This window comes from Falco naumanni, chromosome 8 (genome assembly GCF_017639655.2).
Source record: "Falco naumanni isolate bFalNau1 chromosome 8, bFalNau1.pat, whole genome shotgun sequence".
NCBI lineage: Eukaryota > Metazoa > Chordata > Aves > Falconiformes > Falconidae > Falco > Falco naumanni.
Genome location: NC_054061.1, coordinates 21,306,397 through 21,324,447, shown reverse-complemented (window position 1 = coordinate 21,324,447; position 18,051 = coordinate 21,306,397). Strand labels below are relative to the sequence as shown.

At 54.8% G+C, this 18,051-nt stretch overlaps 1 protein-coding gene across 2 annotated transcripts in view; it reads left to right on the top strand.

Annotated features, from left to right (window-relative positions):
* Positions 1–4,327: 4,327 nt before the first annotated feature.
* The window catches only part of LOC121092327 (pro-neuregulin-2, membrane-bound isoform-like), a 30,754-nt gene continuing 17,030 nt past the window's right edge, over positions 4,328–18,051 (top strand). For both annotated transcript variants that reach the window (XM_040603138.1, XM_040603139.1), the window contains exon 1: positions 4,328–4,827. In XM_040603138.1, coding sequence (XP_040459072.1) covers positions 4,398–4,827 — 430 coding nt within the window. In that variant the 5' untranslated portion in view covers positions 4,328–4,397. The remainder of the gene's footprint in view (positions 4,828–18,051) is intronic.

The following is an 18,051-nucleotide window of genomic DNA, read 5'->3' as shown; positions in this document are numbered from 1 at the left end:
TGCCAGGAGCTCTCTTGGCAGAGAGAAGGAGAGACCTGAGAAGCGCTTTGTTTTGCAGGCATCCCTGGGAAACTGCAGGAGCAAAATTCAAGGAGGTAAATGAAAAATCAGCCTCCAAAGCAGTTGTCTGAGGGTAGAAACCTCAGATGGTGCTGCTGAGCTCTTGGGGTCCTCCAGGCAGGGTGGGATCTGGGCTGAGCTCACATGCTCCATCTCCCTTTCAAGGTGGCAAATATGATGGGATTTTGCAGCAGGGAGGTAGGGGAGAGATGGGCTTTGGAGAAATTAAAGCAGTCAGGGGATGAAACAGTTCCTTTCTGAAACAATGGCCTTGCATGAGGGATCTAGCTTGTGCCTGAATGCAGACTGAACTGACTTTGCTGGCTGATAAAGGGAAAATATGGAAGATGAAGAAATAAAAACCCAGAAGGGAAGGGGTATGGATGGGTCAGAGACACAAACAATCAAGAGCAGCTGCACTGAGATGGTGCAGAAAGGTCTGGCTTCTGGCTGATAACAAACACAAAGCCTCTTTACTGAAAAGCACAGTGGATTTTGCAGAAGAGAGGAGAAGCTGGGAAGTGTTTAAACTTGCCACAGTTTTGACCATTCTTAAACAGGGTGAAAATCTGAAAATACATGTCAGCCTTGAGACTAAGCAAGGATGGTGTCAGCTAACAACCGTGGTGATGAAGCTGGGGAAAACTCTTTCTGAGACAAAATCGGTAGCAGAAGAGGTCCCAAATATGTGATAGCTGGTGATAGAGACAGTGAAATGGGGATAGGGGTCCTTACCCTGAGGAACAGACATGGGAGCTGCAGAAAATGCATATATAAGCAAAGGGTGAGATTTAAAATGTTCTATTTGGCAAAATGGCTTTGGGGGCCAAAGGTTTTTGTCCACCTCCCTGTGCAGATAAAATCAGTGCAAGTCCTTGACCTACAACAAGGCACAGCCCTTGACCCCCAGCACACTTGCTCTTCTGAGGTCTTTCTAGAAAGCTTTGAAAAGAGCATTGTGCCAAGGAGGCTTCACAGTGATCCATGGTACAGCCCAGATACAAAGAAAGACCCTGCGGAGATCACTGCCCAAGCCACAAGGCAATGCAAAGCCTGGCGGGAGATGTTAGAACATGATGTGACTCTATCACCAGCCCATGGGCACACTAGAGGTAAGCCATCACTCTTAACTGTGCACTGCCCTGTCAGCAAAATCCCATTAGTAAAACCACACCACCTCCTGCCTGGCTTTGTTGGATATCCTCAGTGGATATGAAAGTACACACACAGCATTCCCCCAGGAGAAATATCTTCCAGCCCTGGGGGATGAATTAGGACCTTTTCCCTCCAGCTGTCGCTTGGGGACCTGTAGTGAACTCAAGCATGACTTGCCAGTAAGGATCAGCTGTTGGACACCAGCACATTGAAGAAGTCCTTTGGCCCCTTGCTGGTCTTCACCTGAATAAAAAGAACCTCTCCTAGAGCCCACAAAACCTGCAGGGTGCAACAAGCAGGGTGAGGGAAGGGATCCCTCCCCTCTGCGTGGCATTTGGAGTTCCCAGCCGGTGGTTGGGTTCAGATTGGGACTTTCCAGTGCTACTGAAGGACTTTGACAGAGTGGAATGAGTGCAGCAGAGGTCAGGGGCAGGGGACCAGGACGTATGAGAAAAGTCTCACTGGGCTGGCTTTCTTCGGCCTGGAGGGGATCTTGGTGCTGCCAGCACCTGGGAGAGAGAGTAGAGGGGCAGAAGCCCACAGATGGAGGGGGGGCAGGAGGCCACAGGCACAAGGTGGAACACAGGGAATTTCCATTAGCAATAAGGAAAAGCTTTTTTCACCATGAAGGTAGTCAAAGCTGGACCAGGTTCACCAGGGAGGTTCAACCCCAAGCTAGGCACGACGTGGAGTGGCCTAACCCAGCCAGGCCTGCTGTGAGCAAGGACTTGGACCATAGACCTTCTGAGATCCCTGTCAACCTCAGTTATTCTGTTGTTTTGTGAACAAGGGTTGAGTCTTTGCAAGGCAACTGAAGAGAGATATTTTAGAAAGTATGTTATTTAGGCTCCATTGTCTCAAAACCAGTGTTCATATTGGCCTTGCCTTATTCATTTTGTATGTCAAAATGCCCAAGGACCTGCAGAAAAGAATGATTTTCCATTTATATGGGACAAGCAGCAGGGAAAGGGGGAAGAGATTTAGTCCTAAGCCATTTCCCAAGTGATAACAGGAGTGCCAGCATCTCTGGCGATGAAGACTAGCTGTCTTCACAAGAGCTAGGCTGAACAGCAGAAAAAATGCTGCTAAAAGGAGATGTGGCCAGCGCCTTTTTATGAGGCTGCATCCTGGACTCCAAAATGTCCCGGAGACAGGGAAAAACCTTGCTTTTCAAAATTGCCCTGGAGGCCTCACAGGTGTCTTGTGTTGAATTTCTCTCAGCTGATCAAACCACTGTGGTCCAACCGGGATCTCAACCTGCAAACAGGGAGAAGACAAGGATTAGCAACTCAAATGCCTGGGCATTAAGCTGTCTTTTCTGGTGAAGGGAAAGGCAGAGCAGGAGACCTCCAGATCTCAAGTTATACTATCAGGTATCTCCTTCATTCTCAGGCAAAATGTGTGCTGCTGTCTGAGCAAAACATCAGGAAAAGGGGGATTTCCACAGAGATTTGTGTCAAAAGCAGAGAGTAGTCAGTCAGGTGGTTTCCCTTCCCCTCCTCCAAGCAGCCTCCTGAATCCAAAATACCGTTCTTCCCTCTGCCACTGGAAACACTTCTGGTCCCTCCTGCCTCTGCCTGTGTTCCTCTGCAGTTTTGCACAGTCACCGAACAGGGGAAAAGGAAAAGCTTTCAGAAACATCTGAAAGCAGAAAACCACAGACAATCACAGTTAGCCTGAGAAAACATATGCAAGAAATGCTCCCCAAGCCCTGCTGTTAACATACTGCTGCTTCCAATGCATCACAGTCCTGCAATGGCAGAGCTGTTCAGGGAGCTGTTAGCCTACCTGGAGAGGGGGAAAGCAGTTGTCCTGGCTGGCAGTGCAGAGCCACGACTGCTCCGGGGCTGCAGAGCTCTGTATGTGTGTGCGCTGGGGCTGTGTCACTGTGTGCCAGTGGTGGGACAATGCTGGCTCCTGCCATGGGCAGTAGAGCCAGGGCAACATGAGGAAAGGCAGTGCCTGGTGCCTGTGCTGGGCAGAGCAGCTCTGCTCCTTTCCCATTTTGCCTGGTGATGCTGGCTGCACTGTGTTAAATGGAGAGCAAACCCTGATCCTGCCATCTGTGTTCCTCTGCTCTCACCGATGTGATCCGAGACCTGTCTCTTGTCAGCTTTCAGGGTGTACTGAGGGGTTCCCTTGAGGCTATAAAGCCAGTGGGGTGGGGGCTGTGCCTCCATTGAAACACGGGCAGGGCTTTGCAACCCTGCTACAAGGTGTGCCCCAACCCATTGCCTCAGCGAAGGCTAAGCCCAGCCTTCCTGCCTCCAGGTCACCTCCATCGCAGTGGGACTATGGCCGCTCCCCTTCAACGCAGAATCTAGTGCGACAACAGATACAAAATCCTCTGCTGCTAATTTAGCATCTCAGATCCCTTCTATGCTGTGCCATCTGGGCAGTGAGGCTTTGTGAGTACAGATGCTTCAGGGTCAGCTTTGAAAGTAAACCCAAATAAGCCACTTTTTGGAGATTAAACTGACTCCTCCTGGAAACCACTGTAGGGGAAGAGCACTTGTTTATTAAAAAGAGACAGCAGGGATCAGGGCATGAAAGGAGGCTTTGTGTCCTCACCTATTACCTTACTCCATTTGTCTCTATGTTAATGCCTTTTCCTCAGGTGTGCAGGGAATCTCAGGCACAAACCTCCCAGCTCCACAGAAACCTCGGGCAGAGAGAAGCCTCCTGGCTCTTGGGCCCTGCGCAGCTCAGGGGGGCTGTGTCACTTGCAGCCGCCCCCGAATGAATGTATCTCTGGTGGCATCTTGGCGGGTGTGTGCGTGCGTGTGTCTGTGAATGCCTGGGGGCCTGGCCAGCCCCATGGCTGAGACGGAGGCAACCCCATCGGTCTCCATCCCCGGGGACCCCCAGACCCTGCAGGGGCGGTAGCCCGGGACGCAGGGATCCCCTTTGCTGCAGCGGGCATCCCCGGGGGGGGGGGGGGGGGGGGAAGGGGAGTCCCCGGGGCATGGAACCATCATTTCGGGGAGGGAGGGCGGGGGTCAGCATCCCGGGGGACGGGGCGGCGGTGAGCGCATCCCACCTCCCTCGCTCGGAGGAGGACCCGCGCGGCTCCGCGCCGCGCCGCGTCGTGCCGCTCCGCTCCGCCCCGCCGCGCCCGCCGCGCCGCAGCCCCGCAGCCCGGCCGCCGCAGGGCCGGCGGGCAGCGAGCGGCAGCCGGCGGCATGAGGCGCGACCCGGCGCCCGGCTTCTCCATGCTGCTTTTCGGCGTTTCCCTCGCCTGCTACTCGCCCAGCCTTAAGTCGGTGCAGGACCAGGCGTACACGGCGGCGGTGGTGCTGGAGGGCAAGGTGCAGTCCGTAGGCCCCCCCGCCGGCGGCGGCAATGACAGCCGCGGAGCCGCCGGGCCCGCCGGGGGGGTTTTGGTCAAGGTGCTCGACCTGTGGCCCCTCAACAGCGGCGGGCTGCAGCGGGAGCAGCTCATCAGCGTGGGCTCCAAGGCGCCCTGCTTCAAAGTGAAGCGCAACCACCGCTACATCTTCTTCCTGGAGCCCACCGAGGAGCCGCTCGTCTTCCGCACCGCCTTCGCCCCACTCGACACCAGCGGCAAGAACCTCAAGCGGGACGTGGCGCGGATCCTCTGCGCCGACTGCGGTACGGGCCGCGCCGCGCAGGTGGGGGGCGGCGGCCGGGGAGGGTCGGCGGGACGCGGTGATGGAGCGGGGGGCGCCGGCCCGCGGCAGCCGCGGGGCGACAGGGCAGTACCCTGGGGGCCGGGGGCCGCCCGGCGGTCGCGTCGCCCCCCTCCCCCCCCGCCCCCGCCTCAGCCCCGACCGGCACGGGGAGCCGCGCCCGCACCGGGGGCGACGCGCTCCGCCGGGCCCAGCCGCCGCAGCCGCGCTCCACCCCGGCCCCGGGGCCGCCGCTCGCCCGGCCCGAGGTGCCGGCCTGGTCTCGGTCCCGCGGCGCTATCGCAGCCGCGCAGCCCCGGGGCCCGCGCCGGGCGGGCCCGCAGCCCTCGGTCGCGGAGCTTTCCCGGTGCCTCCGCTCGGGAGCTACTCCCCGCCGCCCGCCCGGGGGGTGGCCCGCAGCCCCGGCCCGGCGAGCGGCTGCCGGCACGCGGCGTGCTCCGCTGGCCCTGCGCGCCCGCGGCGGCCCGGCGCGGCTGCGGGCGCGGGGAGGGGCTCTGCCCGCGGGCTGCGGGGCCTGCGGCAGGTGCCGGCCCTCCGGCCGTGCCCGGAGTGCCGCCGAGCTTCGTCTCCGGCAAAGCCCCGGCCCCGCCAACGCCGCCAAGTTGGTTCTTTTGTTCGCCCCGCGCGTTCAGACGCCCCCGCCGCGGCACCCGCGCGCTGCCGCCGCCGCCCGCGTACGCGCCGTTATGAAATTACTTCAACAGGGGAGCGCCGGCCGGAGCGTCCCCCCTTCGTGCCTGCGTTTTCCCTGCTGCCCTCCGGCAGGGCGAACGCTTGCCGCGGGCTGGGCAGCGGGGCGACCGGGTGGGGACGACGACTGCGCTTTCGCGGGGTCAGGGTCTGCGCGTGCGGCAGCGCGAGGCCGCCCTGGGCCGGGGGCGCGCTCGGTCCCGCTGCCCGGAGCGGGCCGGTGCTGCCGGGGGGCGCCGCGCCACCAGAAATGGGTTAGAATCTCGCACGTGAGGTGGGTTACCAGGCGACACGGGGTGTATCTCCAGGGGATCCAGGTTCCCCACTCAATGACAGAATGCTGTGCTTCCTCATCAGGTTAATTGGCTTTTTGCCTCGTTAAAGCCAGGTGCCTTGTCCAGTTACACTTAGCTCTGTAATGAACGTGTGTGTGCTGCCTTGTTACTTTTGTTGTTGTGTTACTAACGGGGTGTTTCTGGGGCAAATGCATTGCAGTTCAGGACTGCTGACCCCAGATTTTGAAAGCCAGACCTGCCTCTTAGTCATCCAAAAGATAAATTTAGAAGATTGCGTTTCCTGGGAGAAAGGTGGAACCTTGCATATCATAATATGTTGTTGAGGAAAATAGGCTAGGACTGCATACGAGAAAACTAATTTCGGAGACGCTAATTTCATGTGTATCTGTATGTGGGCCATTTGTGGACATAGAGGATTTAGTGAAATAGCTGTTGCAGAGTTAAAAAGAATGTAAATGGGGGAATTTCTCGGGACTGTGGTCTCATCATCAGGTGAAAGCATGACAAAAGGTATGTGGCTTTTACTTTTTTTTTTTTTTTTTGGAAGTGAGGTTTTCAAGCTTGCACATCTCTGAGCAGCACGAACCGAGGCTGCTCCGTCGCTTCCTGGATCAGGCCCAAAGTGTTAAAGTGTAGGCTGATGCAACAACAAGTTAAGGAATGTCATTCTGCCCATGAAACCTTTTTGGACTGATGCTTTTGTTTCTATATTTTTGGTGGTCTGAATAGGCTCCCTGGCTAAGGGACTTGGCAGGTTATTGGGAGCATCATCTCATCAGAGCTCTACGGCAGATTGCAAAAGAAAAATAAAAGCTGGTCGTTGGGAACTGTCATAACTATGGCTTGGTTCAGTGATAAAGATTAAATGGGAGCCCCAGCCTGCTGAACCTGTGGTTCCCCAAGTGCTTCATGCTCTTGGTTCAGCTGGGAGGTTACCTCTGAAGGTGACGTTCCTGGCAGAATCTTCTGATTTGTAGCACCCAAGCTGCTGGAAAGGTGTGTGGACTGGGAAACCAGGCCATGGTCTGCCTTCCTGCCCCTTGGCTTCTGCTGGGAGGGGAGATCCAGAGGGAGCAGGGCTAGTTCCCATTCTTGTGGCAGGCAGGGGCTGTGCACAGCTCTGGAGTTGGCATGAGCTGAAGTGTTCAGGCACAACGTGTCTCTGAGGGACAGCCAGGCTACAGCCTTGTCAGGAATAGCATGGAGCCAGTCAGGAGCCAGGAGGATGGGCGCTGGGGCCACTTCTGAGTGGGTGGAAGGGGACCTCATGGCTCTGATCACTCTGGTACCCCTGCTCCCAAAGATGGAGGCCTTGCAGGACCATCTTCTCCTTGCTCTGGCTCCATGCCTGGGTCTGTTTTCTAGTGATTCATCCCCTTCTCAGAGGCAAAGATGCTGTGTGTCCTCTGCTCTTGCCGCTTGCTGAGGTCCAGGATGCGTTGCAGGATTAGGCCTGTGGTTGGAGTATCTGTGTCTCTCGCCAAGGAGCAGTCTCTGCTGTTTGCACAGCTCACTCAGAGGAGAGAAAGTGGATTGGTGAGGCTCTGCACAGGACCCAGACCCTTGCCAGGCACAGCCAGGAAGACTGGAGGAGAAGCAAGTGTAGCATGGGGTGTGGGAGGCAGAACAGGTAAACCGGTCTGCGTGGCTGGTATGTCTGACATCCAGGGAGGAGGATTCTCGCTTTGGTCATCCCACTGCTGGGCAGGCTCTAGAGGCTGGAACTTACCTACCTGCAAATTCCAGAGGTTTACAGCCTCTGCATCTGTGCCCAACCACGGGTTTGTGTCCCCCTGGTATGCAGGGAGCAGCTGGTCCCTGGGCCCAGCATCCTGTGAGTCTCACTTGTCCTTCTGAAAACCTCTTCTGCACCAGTAGTGTTATTGGTTTTTTCATACTGTTATATAATGATTCCTGTCATTGCTTCTCCTGCTGTCTCTTTTCTTTACATCTTTTAGCCTCTTAATTTCAGATGGTCTCTTATCTCCTTTGTGCCTATATGCACAGATCAAGGAGGAAGAAATAGGTGCAAGGCACTGCTTTGGTTCTCACTGGTGGAGTGGTTGTGTGGTGTCCCTGCTGGGACCACTCCTTATCTGAGTCCAGAAAGGGCATTGTGGTCCTGACCCTCCAGGTCTGTAAGGGTTGCTCATGTCATCATCTGCTTTCCACTCTATATGGAGTCCATGCTTCCTGCGTGAAAGATGTATTTGCAGGTATTTTGTATACAGGAGAGGCTCTTGCTGGTGGGGATTTAACCTGTCGGGGCTCTGATTTCTGCTTTCACAGAGGAATAAATGTCTTCCTGCCTCCATATGCAGGAATTTGCAAAGTAGCTTTAATTAGAGTTTGTACATCTCCCGGAGCACCTCACCAAAAATGCTGCAGAGTTCCAGGACAAGGTATGCGACTTGCCTGTAGGATTAGGTAGCTTAGTCTGGGCAAGTAATCTGGTGGTGGCAGATCCCCAGGAGGATTTGCAGGCAGAGGACCTGTTGTTGCAGCAGGTATTTCTTGTGATATGAGGTCTTTTCTTTTTTCCCAGTCAGAAGGTCTCAGTGGGAATCAGGAGCATGCTAGTGCTGTGGCATGGGACTTGGGGGCCACGTGGGCGGTTGGTTACAGTGAGCCAGGCTGGAGGCAGCTGGCCTGTGAGGAAAGCAGGGAGTCCTGATTTTGAAGTGCCCGCGGGAAAATACAACCCTCTGGGCTACAGTGTAGGTGTTGCTGCTTGAAATAGCACTGGCAGCTCAGGACCAGAAGCTCATGCAAAAATATCCCTCTCCCCTACTCCGTAAGTCATTGGGCTTGCTTGAAGCTAGGCAGGCACAGGGGAAGGGTGCAGGTGGGCTCTGGCCACCAGTGCTGGTGCTCCCCCTTCATCCCAAGACAGCTGTGGAGCAGGGAGCAGCAAAGCTGGATTTTCTCAGGCGCCACCCTGCTAATTAGAGCTGTCTGAAACTATTTCTCACCACCTTCGGAAAATCACACTTCCTTAGGTTTTGCAGAAGAGTGAAAACTTGCTTCCGTCTTGCCTTGAGTTTCTGCAGGTGGGGAATGGTCACTTTTGCTGCAGAAGGCTTTCACTCCCGGCAAGGACAGCACATTCCTGGGTGCTCTCTGCTCCTGGCTAGCTGGCACTCAGGATTTGGCCTGCGCGTGGACCTGGGGTGGCTGGGTCCTCGTGGCCAGGTCATCTCCTCGTCTCCCAGTTGAGCCAGCTGTCATGGGGAACTGGCAGCTGAAACTTTGCTTGGCCGGTGCTGTGGGTTCAAGGGACTTTAGCTGTACCTGAAACCATGGAGGCTGTCCACTCCCAGGCATATGCCGTGTGTGGAGCGAAGCTTGGCTAATTTTTCAGTCCCTCTTTCAGAAACATTTGACTAAAAGCATCTCCCCAAGGATCTCTATGAGTAAGAGGAGACGAAAAAGGCTCCTGCATGATCCCAGCAGTGCTGATTTTTGTATCTGTGGCCTATCCATGCACAGCCCCTGGACACCAGCTGCTGCTCAGTGACTGTGCTTGTGCTCTGCTACCTAATAACCCTGAGATACGGGTCCTGAAGTATGACACCCTTTCTAAATCACAAGCAACATCTTGACTTGGGTTTGGATCTGGATCAGAAACTGGTGCATGCTTGGGAGCACAGAGGCAACAAAGTCCATCATCAGGCAAAAAGGGAGCCATGTTCTGCTGCAGCTGAGCTCCCCACCTGATTTGGGCTGTGTAAGGCAAAATGCACCATGGTCACCAGGACCTTGGGCCTTAAAGCATTTGGCACACCCCAAAATGGTCTGCAAAGTCACACAAAGGATAAGTTTTGGAACTGTAGTGCTGGGCTGAGGGTGCCTCTCGCAGCAGGAGCAGATGGGGTTGCCACTCCCCATGAGCAGCATGGCATCCTACAAGGAGCAGCTGCTGCTTTGCCAGATTTAGGGCATTGGATGCTGATACTGGCATTGCATTGTCTCTGCTTCCCCTCCTGAGTCACTGCGTGACACCACTGAGTGTAGAGGAGAGCCGTGCTGTGTAGGCTTCCCCCCACAAGCTGTGCTGGCCTTTGGCAGGCAAGGGTGCAGATGCAGCATCAAGGACAGAGGTGAGTGGTGTGCTTGGCCAGGAGGAGCTGCAGGAGGTCGATCCGTGGTGGGCAGCAGGTTTGCGAGGCTGCAAGCCTGTGGGTGAATGTGGTTGTCTGAGAAATTCTCACTGCAGAGGAGCCTGAGTGTTAAAGTGCTGGGATGTGATAAAGTGTCTCCGCTGAGGTGGGAGGTGTTGGGGCTGTCTGGCAGCTTCTGTCGGTCCTTCTGTGCCTGCTTGGTGCCAGGTGCAGCAGTGTGGTCAGTGATGGTCATGCTGGTTGGGGAGCTGAGTGTAGCAAAGATGTCAGTAGATCCTCTCTCTCTCTCTGTTCTTCCTGCTGATCAGAGGAGGCTGCCAGGATGCAAGCATGCGCCCTTCCAAACTGCTGGACCACTCTTTCATGTCCAAATGGTGCCGTTTGAAGGAGAAGGCTCTGCCCCAACTCCCTGGTGAGGTTTCCTTTGTGCTGTGTGGTGCTCTGCCTGGTGCAGATGGCAGAGGACGCCTGTCCTCGGTGGGAGCTCGGGTGGACGTGTGCGGCATGGGGAGGCTCTGGAGGAAGCTCATCTCCCTGGCAACTTTGGCAGCCAGGCATCTGCTCGCCTACTGAATTGGGTGTGCAGCAGTCAAACCCCTACAGGGTGCCAGCACCTCTCAACATTTGCCTTCTCCAATCTGGGGGGGGGAGGTGAAGAAGTTTGCCAACTGCCAGAAATTTTGAAGACAGAGTATTGAGCCTGCAAGGGTAGGCTAAAGATCAAAAGGCAGATGAATCACTGTGCTGCTCTTTCTCTGCCAAATGATCGTGCTCCCAGTGCTTGGCTGCTGCAGCTTGATGGTAGGCTGTGTGCTGCAAAGCTTGGCCAGAAGGGTCAGTGAAAACTGCTTTCATTTAATCCCCACAGCCCAATTCCATCCTTGGTAAGAGGGAGACCAGTCTGGAGGAGAAAACATGAGGTTCCCCAGAATACAGGGTACTATAAGGGAGCTGACGATCTGCAGCTTGAATGAAAATAATTTGTGTCACTCCAGGCATGGAAACCTGGGATGTAGTTGTGTAGGGGAAGGATCACCTCTGTGCATGGTGGATTTAAGGAAAAGTTTTGAATGGAAGTCACAGCACACAGCACTGAAGCTGTTCAGGGGAGGAGGAGAGTTCAGATTAAGGAAGAAAAAGGAAATGAGAAAATAAGAGTTTCAGCAGGTCGGAGCGGGACAGGAGATGCTGCCTTGGAGATCCAGGGCGCTGGTGTTCATGTGGGAAGGGGTTTCTTGTTTCTGTACATGGTAGGGTCAGTCAGCTCTTGCTGAGTTGTAGCCATGTCTTGGCATCAGTGGCTGATTGCATGTCAGTGAATCCTTTCTGGTCTTCCCGTCTCGGGGTCTCAGCCCAAGCGATTGCCCCCTTGAGGTATCTCTGCAGTGCAAACCATGATTAAAGGGTGACCTCCTAGAACTGTTCCCCAGTGTGAATCAAGGATTGGGACTGGGCTGGCCCTCATGATAGTGGTATGGGCTGAGCGTGGCTCCATCTGGTATGGCACCTTGAGGATGGAGCTGGGTGGGCTGATGGGAAGAAGCTGTGTACAGAAAAGAGGCCAGAAGATGGGAACAGTTCTGACAAGGCTGTGGAAACTGCAAACCAGAGGTATCTGCTCCTCTGCAGGGAATTATCCCCTTGTCCCTGGTAGCTTGGTCTGGAGCTAGGTGAGAGCTATCAGCAGAGTGTTTTGACGGTAGGTTGGGCAGACACCCATCAGGAATGACCCTGGTATTGGCAACTTCCTTGCAGGCAGGCAAGGTAGCCTGCTCAGAGGATCCGAGACTAGGGACTAGACAGATACTCAGGTCCATTTCCACCCTCCTGTCTGATGTTGTAGCCCAGGGACAAGGTGCTTCTGCTCACAGCATCTCTCCCTGGACAGAGCAGCTCTTTAAGGTCTTTTGGCTGGGGTTGGTGGCTGCAGTGGTGCTCACTGGTCCCCCTAGTTGCCCCATGCCCCGTTGTCTGCAGCAGGACAGTGCCGTTGTTTCCTGTATTCCTGTCACTTGTTGTTTGCTGGCCCATGGAAGGCAACTGGGTTTATCCTTGCAGGCTGGAGCATGTGTCCTGGTTTTGCAGGAATGCCTCATAGTTGGTGGCTTCCTGGAGGAGAGCTGGTTGCTGTCATCTCTGGGCACAGCATCTCTGGGATGGGACGCGTGCATTCGATGAGTAGGGATGTGCCATATTTGTGAGCGCTCAGCTCCCACCCTGCTGACCCCCACTCTTACACTGTCCTGGTGTAAGGGGACTGTCCTTTGCCCTCTTGATGAAGGTGAGGACTCTGGGAAAGCATTCCCAATGGGTTCAGGTACTAGAAATGAGCCTGTGGGATCTGCGGGTGGGAGAACAGCCCCAGGGCTGATGAAGGGTAGATCTTGGACATGACGGTTTTCTAGGGCAAGTCTGGATGGGCAGTGCCTGATGGCTTGCAGAAATGATGAGAAGGATGGGAAGGCTTTTGCAGAGGCTGTGGAAGGACATGCTGTACTACTTAGTGGGAGAGCTAGTCAGGTCCTGACAATTTGGGGTTGGAAAGCAGGTATTTACATTCATTATAATCAATCACTGCTCATCTACTTTTCATAATGGCTTGGTAATGACAAAATGCTGTTCAGGATCCTCTCGGTGGTCTCGGGGCAGGCAGATGGTTTGGCAGGAGGGTGGGGACTGGAATTAGGTCTGTGTTCTGGGCTGCCTCAAAGTTGGCAGTAACACACCAGCCCTGGCTGCTGCACTCGCCAGAGCCTGACCCCACTGGACCCTGACTCCCTGCTGCTGCACTGCCCGTTGCAGCTGTTTGGGGTGGGCTGTGCTTGGGTGAAGCCAAGGTGAGGTCAAGATCAGGCACAGTCTCTACTGTCGCCTCCATCAATGTGAGGTGGCCTTTCCCAGCATGCAGAGGTGTGTGGAGGACAATTAGCAACACGTTCATTAGCCCTGGGAGTGTGGCAGGGAGTATGAGTGGGCTGTCAGGATGCCTTGCTTAGGGGTTGGATCTTCCTCATGGGACGGTAGTAACAGCAATGATGGGAACGGGTCCCTCTGGCCCTTGCCTGGACCTGCTGCTCTGGGTGTTCCTTCCTTCCCACCTCCACCCCTTTGGTCTTCCTCAGCTGCCCTTCTGTGTGGCTCGGTGCAGAGGAGAGGAGTGGGGATGTGAGCGGCTGAGTCCCCTCTAGGCTGCTTTCAGCCTTGAGCCAGGCTGGCAGTTGTGGCTGGGAGTCCAGCTGCAGCCATCAGCACCCCTGGGACAGTCCCCTGCTGTGTGGATTCTTGGCTTCTCCTTCTGTCTGTATCCCTGCTGGGAGAAGGAGGTATCTTCCCATCCTGGCTGCCAGGTTGTCTCTTGTGCTGCTGGCCCTGAGCTCTGTGGTGAGCTGCCCAGTGAGGGAACATCAGGGCCTCTTCTTGTAGGGCCATGGGACACTTGCTGCCTGCCCAGGCAGCTGCACATTTATGTGCTGTGCTGGAATGAAGTGGAGATTCCTGTCCTGGCGGGGGGGGGTGGGGTGGTGGTGCTGGCATGGCTGGGTGCTACCTGGTGGCTTTGGGGAGACCTGGAGGCCCTTTCTTGTAGCACTGGAGAGCGTGAGTCCCACAGACACATCCCCAAATCTGCAGAGCTGAGGCAGCAAGAAGCAGTTGGATGTGTTTCCCTGCCAGGTCCTTCCTGCAGCTCCTGGCTTGGCTCGGCACGCTTCATATACATGGCAGGAGGAGGCAGTGCCCATTCCAGCATCTGCACACCCCGCCTGGCTCCTCTGGCCTCTGTCAGCACTGCTGGGCCTCAAGCAGATGGGGCAGACACCAAATGAGTGTCCCATCACCTCAACACTGCCCTGATCTTTAATAGTCCCAGACAGATGGCTTGATGTCAGGAAGCAAGGATGCAGCCAGGGTGGAGGTCTGTGGTACAGAAGGATTGCTCTGCCCTGGCACACGTTCTTCCTAGTTTGGTGATTTAAGCTGGTCCTCCTGGCACAGAGGACACAAGAGGCTGGGTCTGTAGGATGGCTGTTGTTGTTTCTTGAATGTTCAGGCACAACAGCAACTGCAGGCCATGTCAAATGCTATGGGAGCACCAGACCTGAGAATGCCCCAGAACCCAAATGGACTCACAGGCAAGAAGGGGAAAACCAAGAGGGGATGAGGTGTTCTGGTGGGCTTGGGAGGATCAGATACAGGTGAGATGCTGGGAAAGGCCCCTGAGGGTTTTGGGCACTGGGTAGGACATAGCAGTAGATGTAGGATGGTTTGCATGGAAATTAGCAATTCTTTTATACCTACAAGAACGAGGGTGATGGGAAGCAGCATGTGTGGGATCACCCAAAGAAGGTCCTTTTTCAGACAGTGCCTTGCTGCAGCATGCTGCTGGGGCCACAGGGAAGGAGGATCACACAGGACCGTGGAGGCCATGCCTCTGTGTATGTGGTTGGGGTGCAGCTACTGATTCTGCATTTCCCCAAAAGCCTTGTTGCCAGAAGTGGTGGGCTACAGTGGGGAGAGGCACGGTACGGGGCTGGAGCAGTGCTCTGGTTTTAGCCCCAGGAGGGGTGTGCTCTGTGGGGAGGCAGTCACACGTTTCTCCACTTATTGATCAGTAATTCCTCCGTGAAGCCTAATCTCCATCACCCAGACCATGCTCCAGAGAAGGAGCTTTGTGGATTATCTAGCCCATTTCTAGTGTACAGACATCCTGCGTGGGGGGTGCAGCATAGAAAGCCGGCTGTACATGTTTGTCTCAGCTGTGCAGCTGTGCTGGGTGCACACACTGCAGAGAGGTGTGTTTGTGTGGCTTTGTGCTCTGGAGGGAACTGATGCAGGCAGGGGGGCTGTGCTTGGAGATTTGCTTCAGTTCCCATCTGTGCCACTGATCATTGGAAAGCTGCTTAGCATCCCCACACTGTGATTCCCTGCCTGGCAAGCAGGAAGGATGCTGCTCTGCATGCTTTGCTAGGGAGCAGGCAAAAACTGGTAGTGTGCTGGGTTCATATCAGTGTGTCAGTAATCAGCAGAAACAGTAATGAAACCCTGCCCTCCCTGCAGCTCCTTTTGCTGATGGACCTGAGAGCAGTCCATCTCTTTGGGTGCAGGGCTGTCTCTGCTGCCAACTGGTCCTCCTTGGAGGTGGCAGGCACTGTTAAAAAGGAGGCAGACCCTGCAGTGGTACTCTGTGCAGTTGGGAGGGTCTGAATAGGTGTTTGGGGGTGGAGGAGCCCTGGCTTGTTTCTGGAATGGGTCTGCAAGGGACCTGCCTGGTACTGGTCAGCAGTGTGTTGACTCTCCTTGGGTGGTGATCTAGCTCTGAACATGTCCCAGCCATTCTCAGCTCACAGCAATGGTGTCAGATCCACAGAGGCTAAACTTGTGATCCCCAAACTTGCCTCTGATCTGCAGCAGCACGCTCCATCTTCCATCTGCGTGGGGGAGCTGTGACGTGTGAAGAGACGATTTCTGTCAGTCCATTGCGTGGTGACACGCAGGCTTCTGGCATCCAGGCTGTTTTTCTGGTGCTCAGAACTAGCTGGGAGTGCTGGCTGTGAGCACAGATCCCCGAGGGCACTTGATGCTGCATGATGGTGTGGAGAGAGGATTTCCCAAGCTGTTAGAGGGCTGAGCAGCTTTGTGGTGCTTGCTGTGATGGAAGAATGCTTGGGTGAGGCAAGCTGAGTGGCTGGTCTGCTGATGCTAGCAAACTTCTGCAAATCTGTAGCTGCTGCATGGAGCTGAGAGATTAGGATTGTGTTTTGTGGCTTGAAATGACCCTGAGAGTTGCCATCAGGGCCCATTCCTCAGCCCTCTGGGATGCTATGTGTTAGTAAATGTTACTGGGAAATGATCCAAGCCCAGACAGGCAGGGTTTTGTGTGCTTGTTTACTTCTGCAGACTCTTCCTGGTGAGAGGAAAGACAACTGCACTCCACCTGTGCTGAGACAGTGAATCTGGGAGCCCTCCTGCCTGAGGTCACAGACGGTTTTTCTTCCTTCCCAAGCGCTGTGGGCTGAATTACCTTCTGCTCCATGTCGTCAGAGCAAAAGCACAGAGACCAGAGCTGTCACACCAGGACAGCACAGGTGCAAGGAAGTGGAGGAAATCCTGCCCACGGTGTTGATACACCTGTAGTAAAAACAGGTGAATTTGCCAAGAAAGCACATGCTGTCACTATGATCAGACTGGTAACTGTGAATAAAACTATGGCCATTGCAGGAAGGAGGGTCCAAATGGTTCTTTGAGCAAGGAGAGAAAATACCTTTTGCTGGTGAACTTTGAAACTGCTGATGAAACCAGCAAACTTCATATTTAGATGTTAAAGCACCCAGGAGAGCAGCTGGTAACTCCCAAATAATAAATTTGTGAAGAGGGTTCTGGCTTCAGAATGACAGATGGGCACATTGGAAGGACAGAAGGACACGTTAGGAAACTGTGACCTTTTGAAACCTTCCTGCCAGGAGAGTGGCTATGGTTTTCCTGCAGCGGCTGGTGCCAAGGCAGCCCTGGGAGGCTGCAGGACCGCAGCTGCCTATTGCCTGTGCTGAGTGTTGGCCAGCTGCATGGGCTGTGAGGATGCTGGTGATGAGCTCTGGGCTCCCTTTGCTCCTGGGGCTGGAGGTGGCTCCTTGAGTCATGGTGCTGGGCAGCTCTGCAGCTGGAGAGAGAGGTCTTGTTCTGTCATTTGCTCTTGACGTAGGGGGAGACGTGGCTATGTGTGCTCTTGTGTAGGTCAGGGTCCAAGAAAGGTCACTTAGTCCCTGCCCCTGCACAGATCCCTGCAGGGCTCGTGTCTGGGATGACAGATGCTGAGGCTTTGTGGATAGGGCTGGTCTCCATCTGGGATGTTTCCTTATATTGGGCAAGATTTACTGAAAGCACGGTGTGAACCTTTTGGGAGAGGCTGTGTCATAGAGTTTCTTTTCCCATCGTCTCTTTTGTAATTGAGTGCCCTTTCTCATTACTCTGCCTTCAGGGAATTTCCCACTCCTCACACTTGCCCAGTGGTCAGGCTGTATCCCAGAGCTGGGAGAGCAGCACTAGCCCTTTCCTTCTCTGGGTGGGCAATAAAGTCACTAATCCTTCACCTCCTGGGCCCATGGGGTGCCCCATTAAAGCTGACCTGAAGTACAGCACAGGTGAGCTCTGCCGAGCCTCTCATTCTGGTTCAAAGGGCTGCAGGGTCCAAGCTGTCTCACTCGAGTGTTTATTAAGCGGGCTGGAGCAGGGGCCTTTCCAGAGAGCCCAGCAGTGCAGTCAAAGCTGGCAGCAGAGCTGCTGTCTCAGTCTCCTTTGGGCTGAGGGTGTGAGGAGCGGGGTCAGTGGTGCCCCATCAGACAGCGGCTCCTGCCAGCTCTGCTGCCTGTTGTTGCCGGAGGCAAAACCTCGTGACACAGCACAGGTTCCCAGATACGGCACACTGGCAGCCAGATTTGAGGAGGGAAGAGCGGTCATGGCGATGGGCAGTGCCTGCATGGGAGGACCATGCACTGGGCTCCTCCTATTAAAAACGGTCAGCAACGGTCCTATTAAAAAGGTCAGCAACCTGCCAGGCTAACAATGTTCCCAGGAGCTTCTCAGATTGGTGGGAAGGGAGTGAGTGTGGAGCTTGTAGAAAACTCATCCATGTATCTGGGGCAGAAACCTACCTGCCCAGCAGTGGGGCTTGGAGGTTTGGAGATCGTCACTGTAACAGACTCACACCTTCCAGCAAGTGTGGCTTGTAACAGGATTTTATGTAGAGCAGTTTTATGCTGGGCTAAGATCATCCTTTGTTGGAGGTTGGGGAATGGCATATGTGAGGCTAATGTCTTGGCTGCAGCATCTGAGTGAAACCCCCTCTTTGAAGTCTTACTTTCATGGCCAATGTTCTTCAAAATAATGTTTTTTTCTCCTCTGTGTGACAGATTACATGGGAAACCCTTCTGCAAGGAAATAAATTCTGCCCAGCACAGTGGCTTTCACTTGGCAATGTTGAATTTCCTTCCATGCTGCGGTTGACTTTCTCTTTTTCCCCTTCTCCTCTCCTCCCTCCCACACACACTCTTCTCTATCGTACATCCTCAGCTTTCGGAGCGATAA